This window comes from Zootoca vivipara, chromosome 12, assembly GCF_963506605.1.
Source record: "Zootoca vivipara chromosome 12, rZooViv1.1, whole genome shotgun sequence".
Classification (NCBI taxonomy): Eukaryota; Metazoa; Chordata; class Lepidosauria; order Squamata; family Lacertidae; genus Zootoca; species Zootoca vivipara.
The window spans coordinates 37,208,524-37,232,291 of NC_083287.1; the positions used below are offsets into that span (position 1 = coordinate 37,208,524).

The following is a 23,768-nucleotide window of genomic DNA, read 5'->3' on the forward strand; positions in this document are numbered from 1 at the left end:
TGGTCAGGGGTCCCTTTACCTTTACCTTTAATTCACAGGTAAGTAGGGTTCGGAATACAGCCTTTGCTTTTTTTTCAGGACAGCTGGTGTCATTATTTTTTTCTTTGGTCTATAGACTCTATAAGGTGTCACAATACAGTACATTTCCTGCTTATCTGGGCCTGTATCTACCATAATGTGTGAAGGCTTGTGATAGGAAGCCCTCATTGAAATGCACTTATTCTGCCTTCTTCCTTCTTTGCAGTCTTTGAGCAGTATCAAAGAGCCCGAACGCAGTTTGTTCAGACTGTTGCAGAACTTGCTACTAGGCCACAAAATATCGAGACTCTCCAGAATGCAGGTAAACAAACAACAAAAAGTGCTTTAGAATAAAAAATTGCATAAACCCTTTTGTTTATCTTACCGTAGAACTGAGAGCAGTCTGATACTTTGAAGTCCCCTTCCTTTTTAGATAGCTTAAAGATGGTCCAATAAAATGAGCAGGTAAGACATATGTTTTGTCTATCCATTAAAGTCAGCTGAAATATTTGCTTCATATAGCCACACATTGCACCAAGGGAACTCCCCACATGTGTGACTATTTACAAGCTGTTTGCAAGGTATTTCAAGTAATGATAGACAGAGGAGGGGTGGGAACTGCAATTCACCACTCAGTGCTAAGTCTTCCTATTCTTGGCATTGCAGTTAGAAGAGGAGGGTATAAAACAGGTATTAATTGTACAATATTTAACAATTGCCAACTCAGGGTGCTGCTTGAAACAGCAGAGTAAACAAACTCTTTTCAGAATTCACAATGTTGCTTTTCTAAAATACAATTTTTCCCAGACAAGCAAATGTTATATCTGGAGAAGACATCACTGTGCACAAATAGAAGATTTTAATGTTGTTTTTTAATTAAATTAAATTTTATAATAACTTTAAAGCATATATATAGCCCAAAACTTGATTGCCAAAGTTTACATACATACACACATACATAACGTAATTTGTATGCTGTCTTTCCATAGTTCAAATCATGCTCTAGGTGAAACATGAAGAAGCATGCAGAATTACAGTAAAACAAAAGTAGCCATAAACAATAAGTAAAACAAAAAAATTTCACAATCAAATCGCACAATTTCAACATAAATAATAAAAAATCTAAAATAAGAATGCATTTTTAAAAATATCAATAGCAGCAACGGTTCCTGACCCTCATACCTCCTAAACAATACCCCAGCCCAAGAGTGTGTTCATCAGCCTCAGCTTTCGTAGCAGGAGTCACTTACTGCCCTCCCTCCCAGGCCAGATTACAGAAATGTTACTTACTTAGAGAGTGATCTATTTAAATTTTAATATTTTTAGTTTTAGACTGCAAGTCTAATCACAGTTACAAGAGACAAAGCACCATTGAAGGTAATAGGACTTGTTGTTTAGTCGTTTAGTCGTGTCCGACTCTTCGTGACCCCATGGACCAGAGCATGCCAGGCACTCCTGTCTTCCACTGCCTCCTGCAGTTTGGTGAAACTCATGTTCGTAGCTTCGAGAACACTTCCAAGTAAATATGCATAGGATTGTTCTGCTAGGCTACAGTTCCATGTCCCTGAACATAGTGGGGACAGGCTACTTCTGGGAAAAAACAACCCACATTCATACAATGGTGATGCTAAAACAATCCTAAGAACTTCACCAAATATAAAAATGCATGTTCTTCTAATTTAGGCGATCTGTAGTTTATAAATAGTGACATGATTTGTACTTGCGGCCGTGTGTGTGTGTGTGTGTGTGTGTGAGAGAGAGAGAGAAATCTCACGTGCTTGGTTTCTTCCATATTGACTATTCATGGCATACCGTAGTGCTCACAAACAGCAGCTGATGTTTATACCTGTAACTAGACTGTCAGACTGCAGATGGAGGAGGTACTGACATGATTGAATACTCCTCAATACAAAATAATAATAAAAATCCCTGCATATAGAAGATGTCTTACAAGAGCAATGCAAGAGCTCTTGGACCCATTCATGTTCATTATATGTTTGTCAATATTCAACTTAGAATCATAGAATAGAATCATAGAATCATAGAGTTGGAAGAGACCACAAGGGCCATCCAGTCCAACCCCCTGCCAAGCAGGAAACACCATCAAAGCATTCTTGACATATGGCTGTCAAGCCTCTGCTTAAAGACCTCCAAAGAAGGAGACTCCACCACACTCCTTGGTAGCAAATTCCACTGTCGAACAGCTCTTACTGTCAGGAAGTTCTTCCTAATGTTTAGGTGGAATCTTCTTTCTTGAAATTTGAATCCATTGCTCCGTGTCCGCTTCTCTGGAGCAGCAGAAAACAATCTTTCTCCCTCCTCCATATGACATCCTTTCATATATTTGAACATGGCTATCATATCACCCCTTAACCTTCTCTTCTCCAGGCTAAACATACCCAGCTCCCTAAGCCGTTCCTCATAAGGCGTCGTTTCCAGGCCTTTGACCATTTTGGTTGCCCTCTTCTGGACACGTTCCAGCTTGTCAGTATCAGTACTTATATCTGATTTTCAGCTTGTCAGCTTTTCAGTACTTATATCTGATTTTCATAAATTTAACCAGTTGAAGCCACTGATTCCTGAAATCCTTTCATCTTTTGTCTGCCATAAGTCAACCATACAAATTTTGTTAGTTGATGCATTTTTGCAACCTTTCAGGGATTTCTCCAACCAATCCTTCTCCTGTTCTCCTACTATCAACATTTACCCTTTTGTTAGCAAATTCCTACCCTAGTTCTTTCCCCCCCAATATCAGTAAGCTTACAAAAATTCTTAAGCTGGTAATATGTCTCTTCAATTTTGTAAGATGTATCTTTTCAAATTGAGCTTTTATCACAAAGTGCCCTGGGAAAAGGAAGAAGAAAGAAACACATTTTCATATCAATGGGCTTTGTGTTAAAATTATAGCATGTTAAGGTATGTTCTTAAGATGGGCTTTGAAGGTGACACACACCAAAAAAAATAGCTGTCACCTTTATAACCTAGTGTAAGAACCTATCTTAAAATGCTATAATTTTGTGCATTACACTCTTGTGGATCAGAGGTATCAGAAGAAGGCTGTAATGTGTGTAACCTTCATGGAGGATTTTTTAAAATAACATAATGAAGGTGTTTGCTTCAGTAACAGCAAATCATGATTTAAGGGTGCAATATCCTGTGTAGAAATACAATGAAAAAATGTTAAACTTGAAAAAACTGTTTCCCTAAAAAGAACGCTTGTGCCATCCCTGAAAATAGTGCTCACCATCACTGAAATTCTTCTAATTTCAGATCATAGCTTTCAATTGTTAATGAGAAATGATTCCAGTAATATTTATATTTAAGCCCCATACTTTTACATCTCAGGATCTCTCACTTGTGTGAGATTTTTCAAAAAAATTTTTTAAAAAATTAATCTGTAAGTCTGATTTAAATAACGATTGCAAGAGAGGAAACTCTTTTAAGAATTGCAGCCTGTGAAGTATGAAAATACAAGCTGGTTCTTAAATGCTGAAGGAAAAAGAGGGATATAAATAAACATTGTGTTAAACAATATGGTTGCTATGGCTGATGAAAAACATATAGTTCAAAAACTGGTGATGTATTTTAAGTTCACCTATAAAAAGTATCCTTTTCACTTTTTCAGTTATATTTCTCATACTTCTTGCAGCACCTCTGAGTATGTTGGCATCTCCTCATGTTGGAAGGGACCTGTATGTTGAAACAATGCAAAGAATTTTGATGACGCAGCCTGCACATTTACCACCCACCATGCTGAATGTAGCTCACACACTCTGTATACAGTGGTCTAGCTAGAGCTCAGTAAATCTTTTTGTTACTGTAGTCTGGATCTTCAAAAGCAGAGGGGGTTATCACTACACTACATGGCTAGTGAACTGAGCTTTCCATATGTCACAAGTTGTGCAGGTCTGATTTACAAACTGCAACTAAACAAACTGGGAATTCAGTTTTTACTCAGTACAGTTGCACTTTGGAAGTCGAATGCCTTGCGAATCGAACCTTTTGTCTCCTGAATGCCGCAAACCTGGAAGTGAGTGTTCCGGTTTGCGAACGTTCTTTGGAACCCAAACGTCCGTTGCGGCTTCTGCTGCTTCTAATTGTCTGCAGGAGCTTCCTGCAGCCAATCGGAAGCAGCGCCTTGGTTTCCAAACATTTTGGAAGTCGAACGGACTTCCAGAATGGATTCCATTTGACTTCTGAGGTACAAATGCAGTAATCAGGCGAAGCAGCACATTTTAGTGTCATATTTTTCAGTATTTCTTGGAATATAAGGCCCATGCATGGAATGGTGAACCATGCCAGTATTTCTACCAGTGTGTCAAGGAAAACAGATTCTGCCCTTCTGGTTTTGGGTGCTTAACACTCCTCATCACACCCCCATGCATAGCTCTTTCGAGTGCTGTTAATCTCTCTCTTCATCACTAAATTAACCTACAAAGAAATGACAAGCATCACAGCATACTTTTCCACTGTGATTATTCTTGACTAAATATTTGTTTTTGTTAAAAGTAGGATTTTCTTGTCCAAATCTTCTGGCTGTAATGAATTGGAACAGTGGTCATATTTTGACTAGAAACTCTTACAGCAGAAAATGAGCGTAGTTAATTATTTCCATAAAGGAATATGAAATTCAGTTTGAGAAACACTTGTCTAGCCTACAACAGAGAAATCTGTTTTGCTGCCTTTAAATAAAAACTAAGGCTATTTATATGGCACTGAAAAGGAAAAGAATTGTGATTATCTCCTTCTGCTATCAGCTTATCTATCACTAAGAGCTTTCCCTGCATACATACAACCAACGTAAGAGAATTAAGCTTGGGAGCCCAGGGTTTGCCCAATATATTTTGGTGCCTGAGGCAGGGGAGCTGCACCTTCACCCACATTTCCACCCACAACTCCATATACAGAAGGACTGGCAAATTGGCAATTGAATACTAATGAAATGCTAGTGATGGGAGGGTGTCTTCAGATGCACCTGAGGGCAGCAGCGGGTGCAGGGTTGGCCACGTGGCATGTAAAGCAACTGCCAATGCCTCGCTGCTACTACCTAAGGTTGCCTCCTTGCCTAGCCTAGTGGAAGGCATGCCCTGATTCTGCTGGTTGTGCAGATTGGCTTGCCTTCTGACAGTCATGAAGCCATTTCCTGTTCTGTCACCTGGAGCAGTATATAAGCTAAAACACACACCCTATATCAAAGTGGCTATATCAAAATGCCAGGTAAGCATTAAATCAGATAAGCATACCAGGCATTGGGAGAGGGAGGGGAGCCTGAGCACAGCATGGGGGTCATCCATGATTAATTTGGAACCAGAGCTTACCCCACAACAGAAGAAATCTGTGCTGTCTTACCAATACACACCTGAAGTGCATGGTTGTATAAGACCCAATTCTAATCTAATGTACAGTACTGGTTTTTCAGTAGAATTCGCTTTAGCATTAACAAGACGGAGTGCCATGCTCCTCTTCAGCATTTCAGCCTGCTAGCCATGCTCTCCTCAACGGCATTCCATTCCCCTCTTCACCCAGTTTTCTGTTCCCCACTGGGCCACTGAACATGTTCAGTCCTGATTGAACCAATTTTTGGGGCTTCTTAATTCTACAAACCCTAGATCAGGGGTCCCCAAACTACGGCCCGGGGGCCGGATGCCAATCCGGCCCGCGACGACCCCCGCTGCCCGCCGCCCACTCTTACGGCGCGCAGCGCGGCAGTGCTCTTCCAGGTTGGGAAAAAAGCGCTGAAAATCCTTTGTGCGCATGCGTATGGGCCTCTCCCGACCCGGAAGAGGTCATTTCTGGTGCACTTCCGGGTCGGGGGAGGCCCAAACGCATGCGCACAACGGATTTTCGGCGCTTTTTCCACCCTGGAAGCGCGCCGCCGCGCCAGTAAGCGCCCGCCCGCCAGCCCGCACAGGCACGCGCTCCCCCGTCCTCCGGCCCGCCACACGATCAGCGCAGTGGGAACCGGCCCAAACGCCGGTAAGTCTGGGGACCCCTGCCCTAGATGTTCCCCCAAGTCTGCTGATACATCCCTCTTGTGTGTGGATTTTGTTGCTTTGGCTACAGGAGGAATAAAACGTCATCATCATGTTCATCATTTTATTTGTATGCTGCCTTTCCATAGTTAAAACCATGCTCAAGATGGCTTACAGGATGACAAGATTTACATAATTACAAACACAACAAAAGCCATTAACATAAAATAAACCACATCAAAAAGTACACAATCAAATTGAAATCATTTCCGCATAAATCCTAATAATATCTAAAAATGAATATTATAAGTTAACAACAACAACAACAACAACAACCCCCAACAAAACAGCCTAAACAATACCACAAGAATTGTCTAGCAGCTTTTGTAGCTGGAGTCAGTCAGTCAGGTCAGAAAGGCAGGGAGCAGATCTTCCAGGGCTCACAGCCAAGATGGTCTCTGGCCTCTTCAACAGCCTCAGCTTTGACGAAGCCCCTTGGAACTTCATTATCAGAGGGAACAAGTAGGTCCACACAACAAAATGTTGTATTGTGTCCCTGGTGTGTGTGTGTGTGACCTGCCCCTTTGGCTGAGGGGATTGAAAACAAGCAAAAATTAATATCAAGAAAGAGTGTGCTCTAACTTGGGTCTTAAACCATCTGCAAAAAAAAGTTTTTGAACATTTTAAAAGTGTAACTAGTCTGCATCCATTCAGTACAGCTTAAGGTTGCGGCATGCAGTTGAGTGCTCGATTTGGCCTGGAGGGAGGGCAATGTAAGTAGAATGACCTTTGCTGAAACCTGAGAGATATGTGAGACTCTTGATGGGAAGTGCAAGTCAGCCTTAGCCTCATTTCTGCCCTGCAGTGTTCACAGTGGGCTACATTGCTGGGCTGCTGTAAGCTACTTTCAATGCAGCCCTTCTACCAGTGATAAGAGTAAAGCAGTGAGTTATACTGGAGAGTTGTTGTTTACTGCAATATGGGGAACAAAAGCAAGGGTTGTTACAATCTCTCAGCTTCAGTTCAACTCCCCATGAGCAGTAGCGGATCTAATATCACTGGGCAACACTGCAGGGTTGTTGTGAACCAGTCAGAGCCTAGTATGCAGTGTGAACTACTCATTGCTTGTCTGTCATAAGCCATTTTGGAAAATGGACTATGAATTGCATTTGCTTGGAATTTGTAGGGTTCTTTTAATATTCTGTACTAAATAAGAACTGTTAGAAAGAGTGGGAAGTCTTCTCTTTGCTGCTGCTGTGTGTGGCGTGGACACACTGGTGCCCAATCGTAGCTATATTAAAATATTGAATTTCTCCATCAATTACCATAGGCAGCTCTCATTTCCATCCCTGAGGACATGTAAAAATAGCTTCTCAGTGTGAGCCAGAAAATGACATATCCAGACAATGAGATTGGTCTGTCTAAGCTTTTTTATATCTGTTTTCTCCCTTTTTAGCTCTTCTTTCTTAGCATTTGGTTTCTGTTTGCCCCCAGCAAGCAGTACACATTTTGTCCCCACTGAGTGTGTATAGTCCCTCACTGGGTTGTTTCGGGATTCCCCTCCCTTAGGTTTCCCCCCATACTTTTTTTGTGCTTCTGAAAACCTTGGGGTTTTCCTGAGTCTGCTGGTTTTTCCCTTTCTTGGGCTTGTCACTGTTGTTTTGGTTTCAAAAGTGCAGACGCTCCCTGAAGACTGGAAGTAGGATATAAAATGGTGTGCTGATGTGTTCATTATCAAATAAAGGAATCCCAGCACAAGAGTACAACCAATCATTTGGTGTAGGGGCTGGAACATGACTATCCCCAGTGAGGAAGAGACCAGCATATTTATTCAGAGTGCAGCTGTTTTTAGAAAAGGTATAGGCACATCTTTTAAATCTGACCTTTTAATTTTTCTGTGATGTTGTTGTTCACTGTAATGCTTTTATTGACCTTGATCTGCCTACGCCACCTTGGTAATTTTCAAAAAGGCGGTGTAACAGTACTGAGAGCCAAGTGTGGTGTAGAGGTCAGAGTGTAGGACCTGGGAAACCAGGGTTCAAATCCCCCCCTTAGCCACCAAGCTCACTGGATGTCCTTGGGCCAGTCAGTGTTGCAGCCTAACCAGCCTCATAGTCTTCTTGTGGGGATCAATTGAGGAGGGGGAAAACCATGTAGGCTACTTTTAGCTCCTTGGAGAAGTAAAACAAAAAAAGTAAATGCAATAAATAAATAAATAAATAAATAAATAAATAAATAGGCGGTATTCAACTAAGTTTTACTCCAAGTAGTCCTGCTGAAATTAATGAATGTGACTATGTTAGGTCCATTAATCTCAGTGGGTCTACTCTGAGTAAAATTTACTGCCCATCGGTTTCGAAGCTGCACTGCACAGGCAATTAGATTCTCCGCTATGTTTCTTGGGATACTAATCTTGGATCCTGCTTTGGATTTGTTCTGCTCCTTCAGTAACAGTTGGCAGTTGTGATAACAGATATATGGTACTAACCGAGTTTAAAAATAGAATAGCCCAAGTTGCCTCCGGTTGCCTTGCACAGACAGGTCTCTGCACTTATACAGTAAATGCAAACATATGCAGAGATCCTCTCTATGTGGTTTGGGTTCCATGCTACAGAAGGAAGAGGTAGAGGAAGAGGAAGAGGAAGAGGAAGGGGGAAGACTGATTATCTGTATATTCCTCTATCAAACTACTGATCTAGACTACTTGCCCACCTATCCCTAGAGGTTTGGGCAGGCAGCTATACTAAAATGAAGATTCAAATCTGTAAATAAAATATGAATCATGCCACAATACAATATGGGAATTTTAATAACCCCAATGTTGATTTATGTCTCACCCCCCCCCCCGCCCAGTGTTCAGGTTTGGTCTTTGCTAAGTTACCAGGGAAAGATCCTCAGCTGTGGCTTAATCCCTAGCACACTGTCATTTGTGGCAGAGCCACAGTGTATAAAAACCAATGCTTGAAAGGTGGGGGCGCTTTAGTGAAATCCATATTCCATCCAAGGGCGTACCCACCATTCGGCAAGTTAGGGCAGCTGCCCTACTCTAGAAGCAGGGCTGGTGGGCAGAGGCGGAGCACAGCCCGGCGGAGCGCGAGTTCGCCATTCCCGCCGCACCGCGCCGCACCCTCCCTCCAGCTCCCCGGCGCGCCCTCAGGCAAGGCCAAGCGCGGCGGGGAACCAGGGAGCGCGGCGCGGCGGGCGGGAACGCTGAACTCGCGCTCCGCTGGGCTGGGCTCCGCCTCCGCCCACCAGCCCTGCTTCTAGGGAGGGGCACAGCCCGGCGGAGCGCGAGTTCGCTGTTCCCGCCCACTTTGTGGCCCCTCCCCTTCCGTGCCTTGGCCCCTCCCCTTGCCCCCCCCTAGTTTTGATCCTGGGTACGCCCATGATTCCATCCCCTGTCCCTCCTCTCAATATTAGCTAAATCATACCCCACCTTCTAAAATGGTAGCTGGGGATCAATTTGGACCATTCCATTTGCATAGAGTTGTCAACACCTGAAGGAAAGGTAGTCTAGTTCCTTTGCTTTGTAGCGGTGAAAAGTCAGCAAGTCATTTCCCATCCTATTGTGGCAGTAAAAACAGGCATCCTTGCTGAATGTCTCTGTGTTGCACAGCTGGCAATGGCATACATGCAGCCTTCAAGGGAAGAGCTCCTCTTGGGGGGAGCATTATGTCGTATGTGGGAGAATGTGATGCCTTTAGTTTAGAAGCACTTTTGCCACCATATCCTCCTATGTAGATTTTTCCTTGTGTTCTCTTGGGAGTGCTACTCTTCAGTCCAATGAAAGGCTGCAGATGTTGGATGCTCAGGTCCCGACATATGGAGGTGGCGTGGGGGTGGGGAGAAGCACTTCTTCTGATGAAAATGCTGCTAAACTATTGGCAAGCAATTTGCCCATCAACTTTTTATTTCTGCCCTGCTGTGATTTATGTTCCGGGTCTGTTTCTGCGTTTAATATTTTCTTTCAGGCATTGCCTTTTAAGAATATCTATATCTATACCCTTGCTTTTTCATGCAAAACCATTTGCAGTCGTTTGCGGTCATCAACAGCTATCAGTCAGTCAATCACCCATTTCCACCACCCTTCTGAGTGATCCCCCCTCCCCATCCCCACCCCTCCCCACCCCTTCTCTACATAAGTGCCTGGAAACTTCCATTTCACTGTATCTGAAGAAGTGTGCATGCACACGAAAGCTCATACCAAAATAAAAACTTAGTTGGTCTTTAAGGTGCTACTGAAGGAATTTTTTTTATTTTACTTCGATCCAGACCAACACGGCTACCTACCTATATCCTTTTGGCAGTTTCAGATCTGGAGGTTTGGTCTCAATATGCATCATTATAGGCAGCTGGTGGCCAGGCCTTTTAAAATGGGGGTGGTGAAGTATCTCTTCTGAGCCAGTCAGCACTGATTGCAGGCACATTTCCAGCAGTGTATCCTTGCTTGCATTTAATCTCTCTGAAACTATCTCTATACTCTCTTCCCCCAATCAACCGTAGGGGAGATTTAGAGCCCCCTGTTTCTTAGAGTCCCGAAGTGCTACTAGGATTTTATCCTCCTCCTGAGAATACTGTATAAGATTACTCTCAGAATATAGAATACCCTTCCGCTTTGCATGCAGAAGGTGACAGTCAGTGTACATAATACTGAGCTAGATGGACCAGTGGTCTGATTCAGTACAGTGGTAACTTGGTTCTCGAACAGAACCCATTCCGGAAGTCTGTTTGACTTCCGAAACATTTGAAAACCAAGGCACGGCTTCCGATTGGTGCAGGCGCTCTGGAAACAATAGACGACAGCCGCATCGGACCTTCGGCGTCCAAAAAACATTCAAAAACTGGAACACTTACTTCCGGGTTTTCAGTGTTCGGGAGCCGAAATGTTCGAGTACCAAGGTGTTCGAGAACCAAGATTCCACTGTATAAGGCAGCTTCCTATGGATGGAGAGTTTTGTCTCCCCAGGACCATCCTAAGACATTTTGCAGCCTGAGGGAAAGGACTGCACAGGGATTTTGACAGGTGGGAGGGACAACTCAACTACCAGTACCCCTCAAAGTTGGCTCACAGGAGTGGGGCTCACAGTTAACAGGCTGTCCCACTGAGCCAAAAAGGTTCCTCACCCCTGCTGTGCTGCACCTGAAGGCAACAGATTACCTTAAGGCACACAAGTCAGGTTGTGTCTTGTGACAACAGCTCTGACCTGTTATCCTACAAAGGGGTTTAGACACTCCCACACTTTGCAGTTGCTCTCTTCTCCTCTGTCATGGAAACACTTCTCCCTGCCTTGTGGTTGGTTGGTCTGAATCCCTCCCACCCCCTGCTCAAAACCTCATCGTTCTATTTCTCCTCTTTGCCTTTCCCTCCATTAGTTAAGGTCTCACCTAAGACACAGCATTGGACAGGGCTGAGATTGCTTTTCCAAAATTTTCTCCTCTTGCCCCAATCTCCACCTGTACATCAGTGATGGCCTGCAGACCCCGAGGAGGGGGTGAAAAATTGCAAGAAGGAGGCAATGCCACCTTCTCTCTCTTACATGCCACCAAGCGCAACTCTTAGTTTGGGGTCCATCAGCTTTGAGGGGTACTGGGCAGGTTTTGGTTTTGCTATTGCATTCTCTGAGTGCATCTTCTTTTTTGGCATTGATACAAATGGCAGATATTTTCTGATGTGGGAAAAGGTAAAGGTGTGCTCATTCGACAACATTGTTCCTGTGTGTGCTAAATGGCGAGAACACATGAGAGTGAGGCTTGGCTCGGGAGGATTGCTAAGGATGCATTTTGGAAGTGGTTGCTGTGTTGCAGGGGAGAGGGGTGTGAGGATGTAGCTTCTTTCTCCATTCTTTTGTTTAGGTACTAATGATGTTATTTTATGGAGCTTATTGCATTTTGAATTTGTTTTCTATCTGTAAAGATTTTCTTTTGTAAGATAGCATTTTGTTTTCCTTTTAACTAGGCTGCTTTAAATGTATGTTGCTTACCTTCCTCTATCATGCCTTATTTTGATATTTTGGAAGTGATTTTAATAATAGCAATAGCAGTGGCAAAATAATAATAATAATAATAATAATAATAATAATAATAATAATAATAATAATAATAAATTTGTGATTATTTTTGAAATGCCTTTCTGGATCAGACTAAGGTCTGCTGAAGATGCTCAGTATTCTGCTTTCAGTGGTGGCCTGCCAAATGCTTACAAATTGGACATGAAGGTGGTTGTCATTTCCTGTTAGTGGTGGTATTCAGAAATATTCTGCTTTTGTAGATGGAGATTTTATTTAGCTAGTTGTTGATAGGCCCAGCCGCCAGGAGTTTTGTTTAATCCAGGGGTCAGCAAATTTTTTCAGCAGGGGGCCGGTCCACTGTCCCTAAGACCTTGTGGGGGGCTGGACTATATTTTGAAAAAAAAAGTATGAACAAATTCCTATGCCCCACAAATAACCCAGAGATGCATTTTAAAGAAAAGGATACATTCTACTCATGTAAAAACATGCTGATTCCCGGACCGTTCGCGGTCCGGATATAGAAGGCGATTGGGCCGCATCCGGCCCCCGGCCTTAGTTTGGGTCCCCTGGTTTAATCCTTTAAAAAGTCATTTAAGCCAACGGCCATCATCATATCTTTGGTGTATGTGTGTGTGTGAATTCCCTAAGTTTATTATGTGTAGTGTGAAGAAGCATTTTCTTTTTCCTGCTCTGAATCTACAGTAAATTGACTTCATTGGGTGACCTGAGTTCCTGTGTTATGACAGAGGGAGAAAGATTTCTCTCTCCATATTGTTCATAACTTCATAAACTGCTATCATGGCACTTGATTATGCACATAAACTCAAGCCTTAGTTCTTATTTGTTCTTTTCATTCAAGTGACTTATTTTTTCCTGCTCAGTAGGGTTTTTTTTTAATAAAAAGAAAATCAGAAGTACATGTCAGAAACTGTGGCTGAACACTACCACTGAGTAATTTTGGTATTCTCTCTGGATAGTTTCACTTATCTACAGAACATACTGCTTCAAAAAGCCTTGCATCACATAGGAGGCATATGCTAAATCTTTTACACAGGGACTGTGCCATTGTCTAGCTTTGACTCAGCACAAGTGCTATGAAGGCTACTGTAATTAAGTATATAAATAAACAAGACTCACTGAGGGTTGCTTATAATTGCTACCCGAAGGGAATAGAATATAGAGGTTGTTCCCCAGTTAAGTTGTTTCTCTTATATGTAGCACAATGTGGTGTTATTCCTTCAGGACATTCTGATGGGCTGATATGACACATACTTAAGTTTTGGACCGCACAATGGAATTTTTTTAATGGGTATTTGAATTTCTTCTTTGATGTACAGAATTAGACAACCTTTTAAAAATCATTTAGATATTTGGAACACTGTTATCACCACAGTGAGATGAGGTGAGTACTATTCTATTTTTAGGTTTCCTAAATTAACTAGGTCTGCACAACCAATTAAATTATTTTTATTGATCATATGCCCTTTAACTAATTAATTCATTTATCAGTTTGAATTAAACTTATTTGCACACCACACACCAACTTTTTGAGATAATGAAGGGAGTTGCATTTTTAAAAAATGCTCATTAAATTTTAAGATATTAGTTATTTTAAATTTTAAATTTTGTTTTTTTGAGACATGCACTGCTTCTGTTTAAAAAATATTCAGTGTAATGCTGAGATCTAGAAGCTTAACATTAAAAAAAACAAACCCAAAATCATGATGTTACAATAGGTCTCACATATCCTTGGAACATCTCCAGATAGTTCACAGTGACATCCTTTGTTTAGGGCTTAGTGCTCCCTATCTTAGTCCATTGACATGTTTTCTGTAAACAAGTCATTTTACATTGGTTTCCTGTAATTTATCATAAACTGCCAAGTAGCTCATGGCCCATAGTGGTTGGGTAAACTAGGTTATTTTAGGGTAGTGGCTGCAAGATAGCTAAGGTAAATTGGTGGGCTCATATTTAAGACAGATGAACTGCCCTTTGGAATCGGTAAAGGACAAATTTTCTCACCCTATTGTTTGTGGGTGGGTAAGATGGGAATTTAGACTTGCATGTGAGTACAACTGGAATGTCATACTTATTCCAGATTAATTACCACAATGCACAATGGTGCAGTCTTATGCATATCAGGTACATGTGTCCTTAGAACACATGCGATTTATTATTTTCTTAATATTTTACTGAATTTTTTACATTATTTTTTACATTATTTTGTATATTTTATTATGAACTGCCCTGAAAATGTTTTTTTTTTGATGGGTGGGATGGGAATGCTTTAAACAGATAATTTATTTGAGTAAGTACAGGCTTACTTTGCAAAAGACTAGAGCAAAAAAAGAAGGTGGAGGTCAATAAGACCAAAATTGCTGATTAAATGACATTGTTTTGAAAGGGCAGTACTTTCATTCTGGGAGCAATGTGGTTACTGCTTCCTTTTGACTCCATCCCATAATGCAGGCATCCCCAAACTGCGGCCCTCCAGATGTTTTGGCCTACAACTCCCATGATCCCTAGCTAACATGTCCAGTGGTCAGGGATGATGGGAATTGTAGTCCAAAACATCTGGAGGGCCGAAGTTTGGGGATGCCTGCCATAATGCTCTGCTGACGTTAGGACGTGAAATTCACATGGGGCATTGCTCCTTATTCCTAGACAAAAATGTAGTATTGGCATGGAAAGTCACCATGGTGCCAACTCTTCCCACATGCAAACATTTCTGCTCCAGTGTTCCTGGTACAGCATGGGAAGTGACCACAGAGAAAAAGCAGATAGCCTCCTCTTCTCATACAAGAACCAGTTGTAATCCTCTTGAGATAATGCAGATCTCCATTTTGAGATATCCATTTTTCTAATCCTCTTCTTTCCCCGCCCCCAATGATTTAAAACTAATTCTCTCTCCTTCCGAACGTTTTAAATCTTACACCTGTCATTCAAATGTTTGGGGGAGGGGAGGGTGAGCATCTTGCTGATTGACAATAGAGGTTGTCATTCAACAACAGATTCAGACAAGGGCTCTCTCAGAGGATAGAAGTCTACCCACTCAAGCTGATATTGCACAAAGCTGTTTGAAATTCCTACGTGGCAGCTCCCTATGCAGAGCCAGCTGGTTGTGTTCAGCAGGAGCCATGGGAAGTGGTGACCTTTATTAGGTGCCCCAAGAAATTTGCAGCTGTGTGCCAAAGAGTTGAGTTTTGCATGTGTCAGCAGCTGCACACCACCAGGTGCCCATGGGCAGGAAGTAGGCACAGGCAAATTTCAGACCGCTGTGGTGTACCCAGTGGAAACTGATTTTCGTGAGGTGATGTGTGGATTTCTTCAACTCTTTTTCCTAAGGCAAATAGTGTCAATGAAGGGAGGAGACGGCCCCATTATTGGGATTGCAGTAGTTCCAACACTGAAGGTGGTATTTGCTTTGGAGGAAACTTCCCCATGGGTGCCCTCCTTTCACTATGAGTAGTCGAAACCATATCTGAGATTAGGTTACGGGTCTCTGTGTCCCATAATGTGACTTTACAGGAAGAGATTAGATCTGGCGCATCTCTTTTTCTAGAAATGAATCACTGGCCAGTGAAAAACTACAAACAGACTGTTGTGTGTTTGTGCTGCAAAAGTGTTCTTCATATTGACTAAAAAGCTGACTTAAGCGGTTGGAAGTTTTGCTGGATTTGAAGAAAGTGGTATAGGTTGAGTTTGTTTGATTATTATTCAATTTACACTCCACACTTCATCCAGGGAGCTCAGGGTGGCACATGTTATTTCCCTTCCCTGGTTTTTCCTCATAACAGTTGTGTGACTAACTCAAGGTCCATCTGGTGAGCTTCATGACTGAGTGGGGATGTGAATCCTGGTCTCTGGTCTTAGTACAACACTCTAACCACTACACTACACAGTGGTCATAAGGATGCCTATGGGAAGTCTGCAAGAACATCATCAGATGGTCTCTTTTGCTTCACCAGCTGCATTTGTGGAATATCAACAAGCCACATTAGTAGAGTATTAATATTTCAGAAAATTAGTTTAATAATTTAGCAGTATAAAACTGTATAATAGTTTGTGATTACTGTGTCTTTGCATTTTTGTTTGCTTTTTTCACCATTCTATTCATGCTAACACACACTTTCCTCTAATATATGCATCATTGTAAATATTGTTTGGGGACATGCATCACAAATTCTGAGGAAATGTGGATTTCAAAGGATGGTTCTCATATTGTTTTGGTTCTCATGTTGCTTCAAGAAGGGCAAATTAGGTAGGTTGGCCTTTAAATGTGAACTGAATTGAATTTCTCCCCGATTCCTAATGGTGTTGCCCACTTTGGATGGGTAAAATGTGTACTCCAGGAATGGTTCTTAACACAGAGCTTAGGTTTACTTGCAGCATTCAGTGTGTTTTATTTTATTTTTCTCTTTTAAAAGTAGCATTTGATTCGTTTCTCTAATTACTGTGTGGACTTTCCCTCCTTTCTCATAACTCAGGTGTAATGGCTCTGCTGAGGCCGCTCCTATTGGATGTGGTTCCAAATATTCAACAGACAGCTGCTTTGGCTCTTGGGAGACTTGCCAATTATAATGATGACCTGGCAGAAGCTGTAGTTAAGGGAGATATTCTTCCGCAGCTCGTGTATTCATTGGCTGAGCAGAATGTAAGGAACTATTATTTTCTTAAAGAAGCCTTTTCTCACTGCCATATGGGGTTAAAATCTTCTGCCTTATATTTATGTATAATATATGTGCCTGTTTTATCTATATTTTATAGATTGTATGCATTATGTTTTTTAATGAAAAACTATTCTGTCTTAATTAGATATTTAATAAGACTCTGTAGATTCATGTTTTGTCATTGCCACAACATACATGCTTAGTGCATTGATCCCTCTTGATAGAAGGTGTCCATAATTGTAATTTAATGACCATTTTTAAAAAAAGGAAAAGGAAAAGATTTTATTCTTACTTCATTAGCTGAAGTATATTACTGGTAATTTTATTTCCTGAACTGTTTAATGAAGTGATGGCATGGAGAAGGCTGTTTTATAAATGAAATAATACACACCCAGTAATTAGCTATTTGTTAACAGTGGCTGAGTAAAATGCACGTAAGACTAAATTTTGTAGCATAAATGATACCACAACACATGAGAGTCTAGAAACCCTTAGCGGTGTAATATCAAATGTATTTGTGTTTGAATAGCAAAATACTTTTTAAAACTATTATATTTGCTGATGAATAGATTGTATTATATAGTCAAGTAGTTCAATCATTCTGATCTTCTTGAAATAGTGTACAACATGCATGGCATTTGTGACTTGCTGTAGGTCTTGCACCAGATTGCTGGGGTACATGCATCCTCCAGCTATTTCTTTTTTAAAAGACCAACTCAATGAAATTGACAGAAAAGGGACTTTAAGGACCTGTTACAATCTTTCCCAACCTTGCACCCTCCAGATCTTGTTGCACTTCAACTCACATTAGCCCCAGTTGGTATGGCCAATAATCAGGGATGATAGGAGTTGTAGTCTTAGGGTTTCCAGGTTGCAACCTGGTGTTGGATGCCAAGTCTTTTAAAATCACCAGCAAAGCATCAGGCAGGGCAGCTACGTCTAACCTGTACAGTCCTTGATTTTCTCATCATCTCCCTTTTGCTGCTTGCACAGCAATACACATAGAATCTTGCTTGTTCCTGCTCTCTTCTCCTTTAAACAAGGACCCTCCTTTGTTGGACAGGAGGGATGCCGGCTTGGAATCCAGAATTCCATATATAAACTGTGCTTTTTGGCTATACTTATTTTCCTATCAATGAACTAATAACTTCCTTTTGGAATCAAGAATACTCTAGAATGAATGAAGTACCGAACATGGTGTTTCTCACATTGCTGCAGTGTTTCAGCTAAATTTGTGTGCTGCTTTGGTGTTTATTGTCTGATCTTATGTTGTCTTCTGTTTTTCTGTAAAATCTTTTCCCTGCCAAAACTGCTCGGTTTTGCCCTGAGCTTTTCAAAATTTCTCACTAGTGAATCTTTTCTTCTGCTTGCTACTCAGATAAATGGTTCCTTAGGAAGATAGCTGGTGAGATTGAAAATCTCTATGGTAAACAGACACTGAAAAAAGGGGTGCACAGACTTTACATCAGTTCCAGCTACTTGGGCATTTCTTCATGGTTTGGCATAAAATGTGGCAGCGGAGAGGCAGCTATTAAAGTCTCAGCACTGATGTGAAATTTGGTTAGTTTTATTTTTTCTCCAATGCTAAAAGTTATCCCTGAGCTGGCTCCGAGTGTGTGAAGCATGTTGGTGCAGTGACATTAGTCCCTGGGTCTGTGACTCATTGTAATGTGTATTATTTCAGAAGTAGTTCATTTTGAATAATAATAATGGATGCAGTCCTTTGGGAGTTTAGCTGTGCAGGCACCAGTGAAATGAATGGGAAGTGCATAGATGGGCCTCCCTGCAGATTTTACCAACCAATATTAAAAAGCCTTTGAAACACAGCCTCCTGCTTAAAACACAATTATTTGAAAGTCATAATATGCATGCTCTGATGCACATACAAGTACTTGCTAATAATAATGCTGGCACTCTTAAATGTTGTCCTCTGAGCAGCCATCAACATTTTGCAATATTTTATAGCCAGTCTTTGTAGTATTGGTGTTTGGCCCGTAGCAGCTGCTGACAGGGTTTATTTTTTCCCTGTTTCAAGATCAAGGTCTATTCACACTGACCATTCTGACGGTATTTTCTCATTATTTTTAAAAATAGGAGTCTTGTTTAGATAGTATCTCTCTCATATGCAAGCCTTGCACAATTCTTTGCGACGTGTGCATGGACAGCAGCTAGGCAAATCATTTCAGGGCAGCGGCGGAGCTTCATGCTCCGCCACTGGGGGCAGAGAGCAGGCGTGCTGCCCCCAGTGACGTGGCACTAGTTGCACCACAACCTCAAAATCACACCCTCTCACTTTCCTGGTTCAGCCCTCACAATCTGTAAAGTGGGTTCCATCCTTTTAGTCATTCTCACCTCTTGTGTATGCATCTGTTGAAACAGGCCTGTGCAGAGAGGGGGATGTAGCTGGGTACACTTGCTCCAGGCTTTGGAGGGCTAAGCTGGACAGCTTCCCCCGCCAGGGATGAGCTGCCTTTTTGTTTGAGTTTATAACTTTATTCTAACAAGACTCCCACCTCGGGCCTCAGGCAAGCTCTGCATGGGCTTGAAATGGTGGAGCTTGTCCACCTTTTACCACACAGATTTCTAATACAGTCGTACCTCGGAAGTTGAACGAATCCGTTCCAGAAGTCCATTCGACTTCTGAAACAGAAGCTCCTGCAGCCAATCAGAGGCCACGGAAGCCCCGTTGGACATTTGGCTTCCAAAATAACGTTTGAAAACCGGAACACTCACTTCTGGTTTTGATCGTTCAGGAGCTGGAACGTTTGACCCCAAGGTGTTCGGGAGCCGAGGTACGACTCTATAGCAGGATGACAGGGGAAGTCAGCTGTGACTTTGCCCTGGTTCAGGCACAATACAACTGGCCCCAACCATTTTGTGCGATACGGAAATGGGCCCTCGCCTCCAGAGGCCTTGTGGTTCCCCCACAGTACTCATCATTTTAGACAACTGGTGGAAGGGAGGAGTCATACCCTCCAATGTGTTGCAGCGGGAAACTGGAACGCCCATCTTCTGGGGCTCACTCACTGCGTGAGCCACATAACCTGTTCGAGAGCACGACACCCCATCAAAATGTTCATTTTTGGGCACCATGCTCTTATGCAGGAGCACAGCCCCCCAAAATGGGATATCCAGTTGAGGGGCCTGGAAGAGCTTGTGTTCACTCCCCCAGCACATGAAATAACTGGAGTACCTGACTCCTGAGTATCTGTTTTCCTTTAAAAACACTGCCAGTGCTTTACTTCAAACCAGCAGTTTGTTCATACTTTTATTCCGAGTTATGGATGGGTCCTGAGAACGAACAGTCTGTTGGATAGTCCCTTCAAAGCACAGATGGGTTGCTGCTTGGGGCATATCGCTTGGTTGTAATGAAGTATACGGACATGACTGTGGCTTGTGGGTGGGGAGAGGGAAGTTCTGCTTGGCTTCTACACGGTAAACCACAATGTAGCATGCTGGGGGAAGCAGGGTTGCACTTTTAGCTTAAAGTCTCCTAACCTGCTAGGACGTTCAAGGACCAGTTTAGTCATCTGCTGCATATTGAATGTATCTCTAGAGACCTTGCAAGTGCATGCTGTAAAATTTCCTACATAGGAAGCTGCCTTCCCTCAAACTCAGTATTGTCTACCCTCCAGGATTTTAGACTGGAGATGCTGGGGGTTGAAATGGGGACCTTCTTACGGTACTCTGCCCCTGACCTATGGCCCTTTCCCAAATATACCCCCTTTGTATATATTCTCACAGTGAAAAATACACCAGAAAGCCCCTCATGCCCTGGTGTGATAGGAACAAATTGCTCAACTTGTATAAAATCATTTAGTGCAAAGTTTTTATGTCTTGCAAAACCTTTAAAAAGTCCTCAGATAATTGCATTGTATTCTCCTCTCCCTGGTGCTTCTGCAGCGTTTCTACAAGAAAGCAGCTGCGTTTGTATTGCGAGCAGTTGGAAAACATTCTCCCCAGCTAGCCCAGGCGATAGTTGACTGTGGAGCACTAGACACGTTGGTCATCTGCTTGGAGGATTTTGACCCTGGAGTAAAGGAAGCTGCGTCCTGGGCCCTTGGCTATATAGCGAGACACAATGCAGGTAACAGCATTCCTAACGTTTGAGAATGTTTTTGTGTGTGCTAACATTGTGACAACTGTCAGAGGGAACACAGAAAGCAGCATGGTCACAGCTCCTACGCAACATCCATTGTAGCTTCATGGGCTAGCATGTCTCAGATGCGATATTAGGAGATAAGAGCTATTGTAGCATAATGGATAAGAGAGTCCCCAGTTCAAATTTTAACTTAAAATTGAATACAGTCAAACCTCGGTTTGCGACCGCCTGCGTTTGTGACCGCTTCGGTTTCCGACCACTGCGGACCCGGAAGTGTTTACATCCAGGTTCCGTGTCGCTCGGATGCACAGAAGCGATCTGTGCAGCTGGCGCATGCACAGAAGCGCTCTATCGGCACTTCACGCACGTGCAGAAGCATGCATTGGGGAGCGACCGATTCGGGGAGTGACCGCCTCTGCGGAATGGATTGCGGTCGCAAACCGAGGTATGACTGTATGGGGGATATTAATACTGACCCACCTTACAGAATTGTTGGCAGGAAAATTGAGTTAATGCATGCAAAATGATATGAACACTCAAAAAAGTGCCATATAAATCAGGAGGGAGGGAAGAATTAAGGGAGGCAGTAATGAAACCACAAGCAGAGGAGTCCAGTGCTTTAAATGTATGGTGTGGATCTGCCCATAATCACAACTATTTTGTTATAGAGTTTCTAGTCTAGGCCATATTTATTTATGTATTTGCAATAATATTTATAAACTGCCAACTCTCAAATAATATTAGTGCTACCGTAGAATGTACAGCAGAGGTAGAGAAGTGGATCTGGTTTGTGGTCCAGATTCTAATCTTCCCCACTACATCCCCCTACAGGACAGTGGTCAACCACTTGTCAGTCACCTGACATCTGAATGATGACAGCACCTATGTGATTTGGGGGGCTTCCAAAGGCCCATGCAGTCACCCAATACAGATCCCTGGGGAGCTGCTGTTCCTCCTGCTTGTTCTCATTGCCTGTTCACCTGCCCTCTCCAAGCATGCAGAGACAAGAGTGAGGAGGTGAGGCAGCAACATCCCCTATCCTGTGCTTTCCCTCTGGGGTGGTTGTGTGGATTGGACTTAGAGGGAGAGGGCATGTCAATTGGCAGTGGGTCTGGAAGCAAGTGGGAAGTGGACCTACCCAGAAAGGTGTCCCAAGGATCCCCCTCCCAAGCCTAGAACTAGCACTTTGTAGAACAATATGCTAATAGCTAGCATATATATATATATATATATATATATATATATATATATATATATATATATACACACACACACACACACACACACACACACACACACACACACACACAAGCTGTGCTCCCTGTTTCCTCTCTGCCAACTTCCTTTTAAGTAGGTTTAGAAACCAGAAACAACCAAGTGATTTTTTAAAAAAGTGTAGAATTCTCCTTACATCCTTGGCCATATTTTTCAAATCTTCCACTAAATTATCAGAACTAATTTGTTTTCCAAATCACAGGAAGCTTGCATGACAAAGCTCCTGAATAAACTGGAGGGAAAATAATGACTTACGAAAAAGAAAAAAGAGAGCAAGATTTATTTAGGAAAAACCAGACATATAGGAAAATAAAGGAAATGTTGAATAGATTTCTAACATGTACACTATCCTAGTTTAGACGGTAAAAGACTAGAAGACAGGGGAAAATACTTGTTACAAAGAGTTCGTAAATTACAAGTGCATGCTTCTAGAGAGCTATGCCTCTTCTCCTCTCATGAAGCAATTGTAGATTCAGACACGCAGAGAACTTGTGTCCATGGAAACAGTAATACATAGCAAACAAAATGGACCACACAGCCGATCAGGAAATCCTCTCTCTCATATGGGATCACAGTCTTCGATTCTGAATGACATCAGACCTAGTGGGGCTGAGCCAAACCACAAACCACTTTTTTGAAGTGCTCCAATTAACAGTGGACAATCGATACGCAGATGGTTGCAGGTAAGAATTAGAAAGCGAACTGAAATCTGATCAGTGCAATCAGTGGCACTGGAATCCTAGTGGGCAGTAAGGCATACCTTGGGGTTTAAAGGAAGACCTTTACAATGGGTATTAAGGGGTTTCCAGATGCATCTTGACCATCTTAGTATGTACTTCCCAATCTTCTGAACTAATGTTGATTTCAGCATGCAAGACGGAAATCCAAGATGGCCACAGTTTTGCTGATACTGTACAGTAAAACCAGGGGAACCTGCAACAAAATGTTGCAGTGTGTTCCTGGTGCGCCTCATCAGCCAGCCTGGAACAGTGGTCTCATTCTTAGCTGTGGGGGAGCAGGGAGATTTTCAGGAGGGGAATAGGAGAATAGGGTACTGTACATTTCCCTCCTTTCCACCATATTGAGGTCTTCCCTATTGTGCTATATAGCATTGGAGGGATCAGGTTTGCAGGGTTCACTGCAAGCTCCAGACCTGAGCATTACATAGCAGTGGGTGGAGTTCTAGAGAAAATTCATATGTGTTTCAAGGAGGGGAGATTTTTAACCTCCCAGCACACCTCATACTAAGCCTAATCCACTCCTCCAAGATTTTTACTATAAATCCTTAAGAGCTTGAACATGCAGGTCTCCCTCCCTCCACCTCCAGATTACATGTTTTTCCTTCACTGACACATAAACATTTTATACATCCTGGAAGCTTGTAGATCCTAATCAGACAATGTTTGTTTTAAATTTTAACTTACACATTTATATACTTCTACAAAGCCAGGTTTTTTTTTAATATATAAAAAATTGCTGCCTTACTCTTGCATGACCCCATTTCGCTTTCTTACAGGCATTTGACCTCTTAAGTTCACTTCTTACGGGGAATGATACAATCTGATTTATAATATATATATTTCCCTCGTATCACCTCACATAGGTCTTCCATCTACTTCTTTTATTTAAACTTAACATTATTTGTTCAGAACCCTTCTGTGCCTTTCCCCTGAACTAGAATTAATTCCCATAGCCTAATTCCTTTTTTAAAGTCCTCCCCACC

At 42.2% G+C, this 23,768-nt stretch overlaps 1 protein-coding gene across 1 annotated transcript in view; it reads left to right on the plus strand.

Annotated features, from left to right (window-relative positions):
- Window positions 1–23,768, plus strand: part of SPAG6 (sperm associated antigen 6) — a 59,762-nt gene that overhangs the window by 3,663 nt on the left and 32,331 nt on the right. The window contains exons 2-4 of the mRNA XM_035130051.2: window positions 245–340; window positions 16,486–16,652; window positions 20,572–20,755. Of these exons, the coding sequence (XP_034985942.1) occupies window positions 245–340; window positions 16,486–16,652; window positions 20,572–20,755 (447 nt within the window). The remainder of the gene's footprint in view (window positions 1–244; window positions 341–16,485; window positions 16,653–20,571; window positions 20,756–23,768) is intronic.